The sequence below is a fragment of the Anabrus simplex genome, chromosome 1 (genome assembly GCF_040414725.1).
Source record: "Anabrus simplex isolate iqAnaSimp1 chromosome 1, ASM4041472v1, whole genome shotgun sequence".
Lineage (NCBI taxonomy): Eukaryota > Metazoa > Arthropoda > Insecta > Orthoptera > Tettigoniidae > Anabrus > Anabrus simplex.
This window is the reverse complement of record NC_090265.1, coordinates 1335129043-1335142002: the sequence shown is the minus strand read 5'-3', so window position 1 is coordinate 1335142002 and position 12960 is coordinate 1335129043. Positions and strand designations below refer to the sequence as shown.

The window sequence follows — 12960 nt, the reverse complement described above, 5'->3', positions numbered from 1 at the left end:
CACCCATTCTTTGATGGCATAAGAGGAAAACTTCGGCATAGGAAACAAGAAATTTTGACCCAAGACATCACCTTAGTAGATATCCAGCAGGCAATACTACAAAGTGCACGGAACAAATCTCCTCGTCCCGATGGTCTAGGAAGAGGCTTTTACGTGACATACCGGTCCATCATTAGAGATGAAATTGTTGCAGCAATGAATGATGCATGTAATCCAGAAAGGAACATCGACAAGATGAAAGAACGCCTTGTCCCAAGATGACAAATAAAACTAACTTATCTGACTTTCGGCCTATAAGGCTCTTAAATTTTGACTATAAGCTATTAACTAAATGTGTGAAAATGAGACTAACAGTGTTTGTGGAGGACGCCACATTCGAACACCAGTCTGACGTGATACCAGGAAGATGTGTAATACATTCTCTATGTTTATGTGTAATTCGGGATATTATAAACGAATCATTGGTCAACAATAAAAAGGAACTTCTAATATGACTAGATTTTGACCACGCATTTGACAGGATAAACCACAAATATATAACTGAAACACTAAATTCCCTCGGCTTTGACACTCGATTCCCGACTCACATGGGTAAAATTCTTAATGGAGGCTCTTCAAAGATTAACATAAATGGCTAGTTAACAAGGCCAATCCACACCCACAGAGGAGTACGACAAGGGTGTTCGCTGTCTATGTTGATAATTGTTCTCTCACTAGAACCCCTTCTTAGCAATTTACAGCAAACTTTCAGTCCTAGTAATCTAGATATTGTCGCATTCGCAGATGACGTTACTCTAATATTAAATCAAACCATTGATATCCAGCACTTGTTCAAGGTAATCGAGGATTACGGGAGATATTCCGGGGCTCAGCTGAACCCAAAGAAGACAAAGGCGATGTGGATTGGGAAAATGGGCCGTGTCCAATGGGCACTTCCAGAGTGTGGAACATTAACACAAGAAATTACAATTATGGGAATAACCTGCTTTAACAGTGTGCACAAGATGATAAAAAAGAACTGAGCCGATGCTTTGCATTCCGTAAGGGGAATATTGCAACAGGTTCATCTTGCAACAAAGAATAATGTATGTGAATATGTACTGCTCAAGCAAAATATGGTATCTGAGCCAAATCCTTCCCATGCCAATGATGAATGGTAAACGTATAATATCGGTTGTTGGTTGGTTCATTTGGCAAGGACTTGCCAAAGTACACTCACTTTACCTAAATCCCAGGGTGGGCTGGGACTAATCGACGTCAAAGAGAAAGTAAAAACCTTGTTTCTAACAAGAAACTTAAAGGTGTTTCACAAAGTAGGGGATCATAAATCGAAGAATTTTCTCGCGAGATGGTGCAGTCTTCAACAATACATTAACCCACCAGCTTATTATGACATCCATCATCATGCACCTCACGCAAGATATCCGAGAGTCGAGTTACATTATATGCCAAAGAACGTCGTCACATCTCCAGATGTCTCAACGAAAAAGGTTTATAACAATATACTGTCTCTGCAGTATTTATCCGCCAACATAACGAAAGCAGCTATGATAATCAACTGGAATCGAGTATGGAGGAATATCTCCAATCGCATACTTCCAGACGCAGTAGAAGAAAGTTGGTATAAAGTAATCCATGACATTATACCGACAAACAGCAGACTTCATCATATTCATATAATGGTGACGGATTTGTGCAACTTCTGTCAACATAAAGATACAATCCAACACCGACTTACAACTTGTGCGAAGAATCGACCGACGTAGAATACATTTAAACAGATGCTGAAGTGTATCATCGGACGTCCGAACGCATATATCGCACCTGAATGGGTGATCCACCTTGTATTTAGTATACAACCACCCCAAATGAACAGTGCTGTTGTGTTACTGTTAGGGTGTTATGTCGACTGTGTGCTGAAATCTTCTGAGCCTTACAGTGAACTCGCAAGAATGTCCGAGATAAGTGACAATGTTTTAATGTGAATTCAGTGTCCGAAAAAGAGGATATGGTTGAGAGAATATGTAGAGCAGCTAAGTAGTGTTCTGTAAGCGTGAAGTGCTGGAAGTGCCAAGGGCAAATTAAAAAATCAATATGGACTGTATAAAAGTGTGATATACGTTTGTGTGACTAATTCATTTGTTAATTCTTGTCATCTACAGACGAGCATTATTGTGATATTCTGAGACTTCAAATAATTCATGAACATCAGGCAATAAGAAGTTGAAAAGACAGTTTCTGTTTGTGTGTTCATTTGTTAAACAGTTGAAATAATTTTATGTATTAAATATTATATGTAAATAAATTAGATGTGAAAAAGATTGATAATTAGGGGAGTATTGATATTGAGGAGTGGGGTGTATTGTTAGGGGAGTGTTGTGTGAAGCGTTGGGTAATGGGTGCTTGAAAGGCTTCCACAATTGCATTTAAATCGTGTACAGCTGTGTAGAGGTTACTTAGATCCATGATTGTTTGGGGAAGTTTGGAGATGAAAATGAAGATGAAATTAGATGAAGCACTGATAGGTCAAACTCTCTTTGAGGACAGAACTATTGTTAGTTGTGCTCACTCAATGGGCACGATCGAAACAGGTATAGCTTTTCCGTGTCACAACGGGACAACTCTCGAACCAGTGACCACACTGAGGGCTGACAAATTGCTTGAATGCCTGTAATGTGCTTGGTTAGCAGGCAATTCTTGGTTCTGCCGGATTCTTGGTTGGCAGTTGTGAAGTTTGAACAGGCTGTGTTGCAGGTGGCCTGTATTGGCGAGCTAGGGGCTCGCGGTTAACTGGATTCTCTTCAGGCTGGAGTTGGTACTAATATACCGAAGAGCTGGTTGTTGTCAGCGATGTGGCTAGCGATCAGGGAGCTAGTCTCTTGACTGCCGGTCCTTGGTTCTCCTTGATGTGCTCTGTACGAGCGCTGGGTTGCCAGCGATTGCGCGAGTCACGAGAGGACGGGAGACACCCATATTTATAGCGTCGGCTGCCATTCTCAGTGCAGTCCGCACATTTGTGCAACCTCTCGCATCAAGATTATTATTATTAATAATACAGGCGTTATGACGTATCGTATTCCCACCATGTTGTGTGATCCGAAATGGAATTTCTAGTGGCATTTAAGATGTATCCACGGGCATTTTGCATCTTATGGGAAAGATATTCAATGGCCCGGTCATTATCATCTCTTATGTGAACCGGAAGTGTTTTTAGGTTTTTTGACATGCCAAGAGAACCTGTTATTATTCGAGATGAGTTCAACAATGGAAAAGATGTTTCAGATATCCTAACTCACGTAATGGGATCATGATCAGAATTTAATTCTCCATCACTGTTATAAGATTTTATTACTGCCACATCAATGACATCAGGGAGCGCCCCATTGGTAGGATAAATAGTAGGTTCCACTGGAGCGAACACTCCAACATTGTCCGTCATATATTTTTGTAACATTCCTCCCTTAGGATTTGTCACAATGAATTCCAATCTGGACACTTGCAATTTAAGTCACCACAGATAATAGAAAGAACATGGCGAGGGTTGTTTAATAGATTATCTAGTTCCGCATTATGTAGCAGGGCTTTGGAAGGAGGATAGGCCGAAAAAATGCGATAATGATAAATATTATGTCTAACCTCGATACCGACGGACTCTATAACACCGTGAGGAAGGGGGTCAATTACGTGGTGAGTAAGTTTAGATTTAATTAGCACAGCTACGTCCCCGTGCTCACAGTTTAATCTATCTTTACGATACATCGTAAAGCTTTTAATTTTTAGGGCCACATTAGGTTTTAGCCATGTTTCTCCTAGTAACATGATATCAATATTGTGGTCAGAGACAAAAGTTTCAAGCTCGTATTTCTGACCAACAACAATCTGACAATTCCAAGCACAGATTGTAAAGTCGATGTCAGAAAAGAATGCACTTTAAATTAAGCCTCAGTGAAGTACAGCATAGCTGTATTCAGCAGAAACATAATTTTATCCATTGTAGTATGACATTGTTTTATTCAATATAAGTTGTCTTTTAATATAGGCGTAAGCATGGTGAAATTTGTGCTCTTACGGAGGTCTAAGATGTCACGCATGCCCGAAAGGTCGGAGATGGGTGATGCCTGTGCCGAAGAGGCAGGGCGTAGGGGAATCCCCATAACCTGAGCAAATGCGATCTTGGGGTCAACCGGTATTGAGGGTGCAAGAGCACTCTTTCTCTGAGCTTGTAAGTACTCGTTTGTATGTTTCCGTTCCAAGATATTTTGAAACAGGCTGTACCATCTCCTTTGACAATTAACACACTTGGCGGCAGCCCCGGCAGCAAGGGGGCAGGCAGTCGCCAAGTGGTTTTCCCCGCATTTTACGCATCTAAGGGGCATAGCGCAGTAGTTAACGGTGTGAACCCATCTCTGACACCGATAACACTGCGAAGGTCCCTCACTATCCCGGTAATCCTCTATTTTAACCTTGGCCCCGCAAAAAGATATCGCAGAGAGAAGATGGTCTCACTGAACTTCGTGTTAGGGAGCGTAACACTCATGACACTGAGCGGAATCACCTTATTGGTTTTTGCATCCCTTTTAGTAAACTGGTGGAAATCCCTAGATTCATAGCCCAGTTCCACGAGTTCCTCGCGAACCCAGTCAATGCCTATGGTGGAGATAATGCTTCTGATTATAACCTTAAGCGTACGGTTTGAGGGAAGCTGATGAGTATAGAATGAGGCGTTAGCCTCTTCAAAGTAGGTCTTCATTAGGTTATAATCATCCACATTGTCAGCATGAAATTTAAGGGCATCTCGTATGTCAATAACCCTGATTTCGCCAGTGCCATTACTCGATAAGTTATAGTGGCGCTGGTACTGAGATTAGTCAGCTACAACTATAGGGGGAACAGAGACTTTCTTGATTGGGGTTACGTCCATTGCCTCGCCCGAGCTGGTCTCATTCTGTACAGGTACAGTCTGAGAGGAATTCGTGGAAGCCTCGTATACCACATTTGTGAGTTGAGCCACAGTCATTTCCTGGATTATCGACTGAGTCGGAGTGTACGTTTCCACGTTGTTTTCCCCGCTGGTGGGGAGAGATGCTAAAACCTGAAAGCGGTTTTCAGTTGAAGTTGGGGTTGATATTTTAGCCGTAGCTTTTAGTTTCCTTAATTTCATTTTTATGATCTGCTTACGCTTCCCTTTCAGCATAGGATGCCATGGTGGAAGGGAAACAAGGATAGCCGAGACATTGCCAGTAAAACTAAAGTAGTAAATGTTTTTGGATCTATGTCCGGTAAGATGGTAATTTAACTTTCGTTAATCGAGACACAGCCAGCGGAAAAGTCAGCCGAGAAGCCAGAGACATAATTCAAGGTACCATAAGAGGGTTTCTCGGCGGTCGGGGGGGGGGGGGGGGAGCCATGCCAAATACAAACTATAAATACATTTATTCAGAGTGAATAAACACTTCCCTCATAAGGAGATGGCTCACGAGGACAAACTATACTATATACATTTATGACTATACAAATGATTCCTCCGTATGGATAATGAACCTTTTAAGGGCTTTGAAGATCAAAATTTTTGTTATCGACTATGATAGATTGCAACTTAGCAGAATTCTTCGAAGAACTTTGGAATTGTTCTTTTTGCACCGATCATGAGGCCTATAACCTCGAAACTCGATATTATTCAGTACTTATTCAATTGGATAGAAGGAGATAGTTGGCTCATAGACGGGTGAAGTGGAGTTTTTTCTATGAGAGCCAGTAGATGGGAGCCCCTGGGCGAAAACTATGACCTTTTACTCATCTTTTTCCGTGGTTACCGACGAGTCGGAAGAATCGCTCACTAACTACATTCGTGGGGGAAAATCGCTCTGTCACTCCCTCGTCGCAGAATTATGACGGAACAGTGGAAGGAAGGGTCGCCCTTAGAACAGAATTTGGAGTTAATTAAGAGGTTGTCGAAACTTAATTTACGTCATAGTGGAACCACGGCCCCCGATACTTGAATCTAGTATTGGTGTTTTTGGTCCGTAGTGACCTTTTTAGCAGAGCGATGCCCCATGTGTAGATTTCGTAAGTAAGATCCGAGATTTCGTCGCCTTTACTAGTTTCGAAATCTGCTGGTAAAGGGCATGGATGCGTAAGTCCCGATGTATTGTAATGTTAGACTTAAACCATGAGGAGTGTGACATGTGGTGAAGTACCTTGTTTCCCAGGACCTGGAGTCGCATTAATGGCGTCTTTGGAATATAGCACCAGGCCTCGCAACCATAGAGAAGCATGGGTCTGATGCACGTCAGATAGAGAGATCGCTTGATCTCATCACTGAGACGCGTGTTATATAGTAGTGGGCGGAGCCGAACCAAACTGGCATTTGCCCTTTACAAGGCCTCGTCTATATTCCATCTCCACTACACCAGGTACCTGTGGGAGTTCGTTCACCTACAAGGCGTATAACGCGGGCGACAGAGCTCCCCCCTGTGGTACACCCGCAAGGAGTGGCCGAAAGGAGGATTTCGCTCCATCGCATGTAGCAAAAAATTGCCTATGACGTAAATAGGGTTATAAAATTTTTACTAAGTATTTTAGGACTTTATTTAAGTCCAAAAGTTTAACTATTAAATTATCGTGCCAGACGGTGTCGAAGGCTTTATCATTGTCGAAAAATACCGCTGGCACGCTCCGCTGTATATGGAACGAACTTGTAACATACTGGAATAAGCTTAGTACCGCTAGTGGAGCTGACCGTTTGGAGAGTGAACGTTGAGTCTTTTGAAAATGTATCTCAACAATTTTTGCAAGGTGAGATAACAGACTGATAGGTCTGCAGTTCTGCGGGAAGTCTGTCTTTCTCCGGCTTAGGAATGACCACGACCTTGGCAATTTTCCGTGTCGTGGGGAAATACCCCAAGGTGAGACAGACTTTAAAGATGGTAGCTAAAAAGACCACGGCCCGGTAGGGGAGGGACTAAATTTATTTCACAGTGACCCTACTATCAGCTCCTGGAAACTTATTTTCGTTAAAGTGTTTGGTATACTTGCGGACCTCCGCAGGTGTAATGCCAGTCACTTCGTCACGTGGCGTCCTACTGAATCGAAAAGCTGTGGCCTTACGGGCTACCAGTGTTTGCTATTTGCTTAACGTCGCACCGACCCAGATAGGTCTTATGGCGACGATGGGACAGGAAAGGCCTAGGAGTGGGAAGGAAGCGGCCGTGGCCTTAATTAAGGTACAGCCCCAGCACCAGTGTTTCTGTGGCGTCGTCATCGTAAGGCGTATCGTGCGTAGGACACTGACTCTCAATGGAGTCAGCGAAGGCTTCAGCTTTTTCCAAAGGAGAGAATACGAGACCACGTCGGCCGTGAATCGCACACCGGGGTTGTCGCTTAATAGTCAATTTACGAACCCGCCAGAACTCGCGGTCGGAGTCGTACTCAGAGAATTCGCGACAGAGTTGTTCCCATTTCTCTAACTTATGTTCCAAGAACCGTTGGCAGACGACCTTCTTTGTGTTCAGCCCGGTCAGCGGGATCTCGGGAAAGTTGGCATCTCTTCCGATAGCAATTTTCAACAGATTATAGCCTACAGTACTGAGCTGTACAGACTCGAAAATTTAGGTAGACAAAATAGCCTAAATCTGCAGAAGTCAACGGCAGAGGGACATGTACTGTTTTTATTGTACTCTTGCAGGCCGCAAGTTACAATGTGAGTACCAAACTACCATGCGGCAGTTTGGGAATGCTTAGTGCGTTAAAAATATGCGTCTATCAGTGGGTGAACTTGTTTGAGGAAAGTGCAGGCTGAATATCTGAGCTAGTAAATGCGTCCCCGGTTCACTCAGAAGGACGTGTGTCGAAGCTCTCTCAGTCTTCACCAGGAATGGGTAGGAACGGACAAAGTGGCCGGGAGTGGAGTTATCTATCCACTTTGTGCTGAGGTACAGTAACGTATAGTGGAAGCCTTTACCTTTAAGGACCTACATGGCCTGTCCCGAGAGAGTTGTGCTTCTTTTTTTTTTAATACCATCTCGGGTTTCACAGACCTTCATGATATTGATGAGTGATCTCATAATACTCCGGCTCCTTGGCTGAATACTTAGCGTAGTGGCCTTGAGCTCCGAGGGTCCCTAGTTCCTTTCCTAACCAGGCTGAGAGCTTAACTCATGCCTGGTTATTTCCTCCGCCTCGGGGACTAGATGTTTAAGGCAGTCTTGACACGCACATCTCCCATTACACAAAACGCATCACACAGCTAACTATCACGAAAACACGCAATAGTATGTTATGACAAACTCATCAGAACGCATACAGTACAAGCGTGGAAGATGCAACAACAGTAGCCTCAGCGAGTATAACAGTGTAGCAGTTATTGTTTATATATGGCTATATGGGAATACAAAACTTTACTCTCTTCCAAATGTTTATTCAATATATGCAATAATAGGATGACGAAATAGTCCCACATCTTGGCGGAATGGTCAGTGTATTGGTCTTCACTTTAGAGAGTCCCGGATTGGACTCCCGGACTGGGCGAGGATTTAACTGCGTATAGTTAGTTCCTCTAACCTTGAGGCTGACTGTTGGCGTTCGAGATAATACACATCACATATACATACAGCACAGCACACTACAAACCACTACAAATACAAACAACCGTGTATATATTCCTCCCCACAGGATTGACGTCAGTAAAAGCATCCATTCGTAAAACGGCGCCAAATCCATACAAAGTAATCGGACAAAGGCCAGGAGGTAGAAGACAGGATAACGAGATAAAGGATGAAAGTTAGAATTTGATGTACTGAAGCATACGTTGTATTTAAATAATAATCTTCGTAAACGCCTTCTCTTTAGCATGGGAGAACGAAACAAATAAACACAAATTACTACTGTTTCATAAGTATAACTCTATCTAATTATTTTAATAACAATAACAAAAAACTCTGTTATATGCAACAAACAATGTCATCGCCTCATTATTATTATTATTATTATTATTATTATTATTATTATTATTATTATTATTATTATTATTATTATTATTATTATTATTTGCTATTTGCTGTACGTCGCACCGACACAGATAGGCCTTATGGTGACGATGGGACAGGAAAGGGTTAGGAGTCAGAAGGAAGCGGCCGTGGCCTTTATTAAGGTACAGCCCCGGCATTTGCCTGGTGTGAAAGTGGGAAACCACAGAAAACCATCTTCAGGGCTGCCGACAGTGGGGTTCAAACCCACGATCTCCCGAATACTGGATACTGGCCGCACTTAAGCGACTGCAGCTTCCGAACTCGGTACATTATTATTATCATTATTAGAGCTTGCATCCGGGAGATAGTGGGTTCGAATCCTGTGACCAAAGGCCAGCACGCTAACCATTTAGCCATGAAGCCGGACTTTGGTTGTCTGTGATGGTGGTATATAGTGAATTTGTGTAGTGTTCCTCTTGGATCATAGGTGAAGGTTTCGCGACTTCTGTGGCATTCTTCATTAATATAACGTGTGTTATACGTCGTGACAAATATTTTCCCTCGTTTGTCGTTGATGCACGTACACTCAGTATGCGAGTGAAGCTATAAGTCTTCAGGGACGGTAAAAAAAAACCAGTTAACTTTTGCTGATTAGTTTATAGAGCGTTCCAACCTTAAATTGCAGTACAGCAGTAATGGGATAATTCCGTCTCTTTCCTTCTCCCATGTTTTGCGGGTAGCGCTGTCCTACTCTAATGCAGCGGGTTTGCCAAATATCCGTGAATCAGAATGTTATCGATTAAAATGGGTGAATATCGTGTTATGTACAGAATTTCAAGGCGCATTTGATGCCGTTAACAAAAAAATGTAAAAAAATAATTTAGTGTGAAAATGGTAATATAATGGAAAGTTTCGCCAAATGCAAAATCTTCATTGCATAGAACTTATCATGCCATAACTCCTACTTTATATTCATTATTTTCCTAATTTTTTCACTGCTGGTAAAGAAACATTTCAGCTCGATGTAGATAAATTTATTTTTAAATTTAAATGATAACAAAATGCAGTATATGCGTTTATTTTCAGTCATGTTCAGGGAATTTTATGTGTAGGCACGAAAAAGTCAGTCGCTGGCCAGCGTCTTTCCTATTGAATTTGCATGGGGGGTCAAAGCGAGGCAAATGGTCTTCAGATATGGAAGTTATTTTTAAAACAATCCCGAAGTTCCTGTCTTGCTTAGTTATTAATGTGTGACAGGAAGAATATCTCCTTGAATTTTGGTTTCGCGCGTGACTCGGCTGTCTGGCTGGCTGGCTGGCTGAAGTACCGATAGTGATCTCCCAAACATGCGCTTTTAACATTTCCAGACAGTCGCATGCAGTGCAGTGCTCATTTCGTCAGTAGTATGTATAATAGTGATTAAATACATATCAGTGACATATGCACAATTCTTGAGGGAAAGTGTATTTCGTGTGTGTGGTTCGTGAGTTCGTGCTCGTGCGTGGGGATCTAATTTCGAAGAAAATGTGCAGTAGGATCATGGCGTGATTAAAGCAAAGCAAACGCTCTTCGAATATGGAAGTTATATTTAAAGCATACCTCAAGTCCCTATCTCGTTATCTCTTAATTTATGACAGGGAGAACGTCTCGTTTGTTTACGTTTCACGAGTGACTCGGCTGGCTGAGCTTTTAAATATACTGGCAGCCGTGTGCAATGATGTTCATTTAATCAGTGTTATAAGACTGATTAAATAAAGATCAGTGATATATATAATATTTAATGGCGTGTGGCCTCCGAAAAGGCCGAGTGCAGGTCTTTCCAATGTTGACGCCGCATAGGCGACCTGCGCGTCTATAAGAATGGGGCCCCTACCTGTGATGAATTCTAATGCTGAAGACGGCACACACACACCCAGCCCCCGAGCCACTGGAATTAACCAATGAAGGTTAAAATCCCCGACCCGGCCAGGAATCGAACCCGGGGCCTTCTGGACCAAAGGCCAGCACGCTAACCATTTAGCCATGGAGCCGGACAAGATCAGTGATAAATGTATAATTCTTGAGGACAAGTGGATTGTGTTTGTGTAGTATGTGTAATTGTCAGTTCGTGCTCGTATGTACAGTTCTTAGTTCGAAGAAAAAGTGCAGAAGGATGTGTAATGGACCGTCAAATTAAAAAGAAACGTTCCGTAGGTAAATTCAGGGGAAAAGAACGCAATATTATGAGTGTCCTGGATTATTTTTTAAAGACTATGAATTTGAGCAGCGCAATCAGTGAAACAGCTAAAGCTACAGGTTGTTCCGAAAGAACAATCTATGCTATAAGGAAGGAACACACACATGGTCCTTTGCGAACTCTCAAAAAAAAAAAAAAAAAGAGAGAGAGAAGGACGACAGAAAAATTAAATATGATGAAATTGTTAGAAGTGGATGCGTCGGGCGGTTCACTCTCTTTTATTTGCTAACATACCACCGACATTGAACGTGATTTTGAGTCGCGTAAATGGAGAAGATTCTTTGCTTCTTTGCCACGATTTTCCAAAACTACGTTGTATCGCTGCTTACGTGATACAGGCTTCCGTTATTTAAGACGGGGTAATAAAGCAGCTTTCACTGAAACCGATGAAATTATTAATTGGAGGCACAGATATCTCAGGGAGATAAAACGTTTGAGGGCACAAAATAAAGCTATAATTTACACAGATGAATCGTGGGTAAATATTGGGCAGACAGTGACAAGAGAATGGAAGGATACGACAGTGAAAAGTGCACGGCAGGCCGCTTTTGAAGGGGTGAGTTCGAGACTTAGGCCACCGAAAAGCTGAGGACCGTGATCTGCCTTAGTCCACGCGGATAATGAACATGGTTTTGTTCCAAATGCTGAACTAAAATGTTTATGCCATAAAAACATAAGACAATTGGGTAAATTACGTGAACGAATTAAAGAAAAATGAAAGAGTTTTGTGGAAAGCAGACGAATTACAGGACGATGTCGACGATGAAAAGTTTTTAATACGACTTTCTTCATCGTCCGGATCATCCTCAAGTTCACCTCTCGAACCTGTTTCATCCAACGCGGGAACATCAGGCCTTGCAGAAATGATAGAAGGTGTACGTCCAATGTCTGAGAGCAACGCCAGTGATTAAGGTATGTTGTATTTATTTTACCATCCTACAAATATTAATTTATGAATGAATGAACTTAAAATTACAAAATTACAAACGAAAAATGTGGAACTGTGACGCCCTGTTTGGGTCACACTCGAGCGTGATCTTCACGTGTCGATTTCGCAACAGCGCGCTCCATCTACGCTGTACTGCAATTTAAGGTTGGAACGCTCTATAGATTAGGCTTTTTAAGTAAAAAACAAATAGTTAGTCCCAGTGTATTTTTGTGAAAGCCCTGACTGTACTATCACGAAGCGTCACCAGATGAAACTGTAAGTACATTATTTAAAATCTGCTATAGATTAAGTTATGATGGTGTCGTCACTGCCGTGAATATCAATCTGGAAGTATGTGCGAGCGTGTGGTTGAAAATATTCTTGAAAGATCTTTTCCACGAAAAACGCAGCCTTATAAAATGGTAATGTTGACTTTAGAGAGTGTAATGGGGCTACGATTGTTTATATTTAAAAAACTTTTTTGCAGCTGGGGTAAAGAATATGTTCACCGCACGCCACTGGAAAAATATGAGGAAAATCCTTTTGTTATCAGAGCAATGACGAAGTGGCCTGTATGCTCGTGATATCCGCATTGAGTATAACGGAGGAAGATAACAGCTATACGGCGCAGTGATGTACGAGATGGGACGAGTGATGTTTACTGCTGTGTTGGTGTGCTGCCTATGGCAGTTCGCTATGACTTACAACGACGGTGTATGTTACTATCAACAAAAGTAAGTCTCGTTCAACTACATTATTATTACTTAGAGGCTGATGATGTAGTAGTGAACAGTGGCGAAGTATGGGGATTTTATTTGAGGAAGCTGAAC

General features: G+C 42.1%; 1 protein-coding gene across 1 annotated transcript in view; it reads left to right on the top strand.

Annotated features, from left to right (window-relative positions):
- LOC136858839 (multiple epidermal growth factor-like domains protein 10) overlaps window positions 1–12960 on the top strand; it is a 272735-nt gene that overhangs the window by 143273 nt on the left and 116502 nt on the right. The window contains exon 4 of the mRNA XM_068225752.1: window positions 12762–12864. Coding sequence (XP_068081853.1) covers window positions 12762–12864 — 103 coding nt within the window. The remainder of the gene's footprint in view (window positions 1–12761; window positions 12865–12960) is intronic.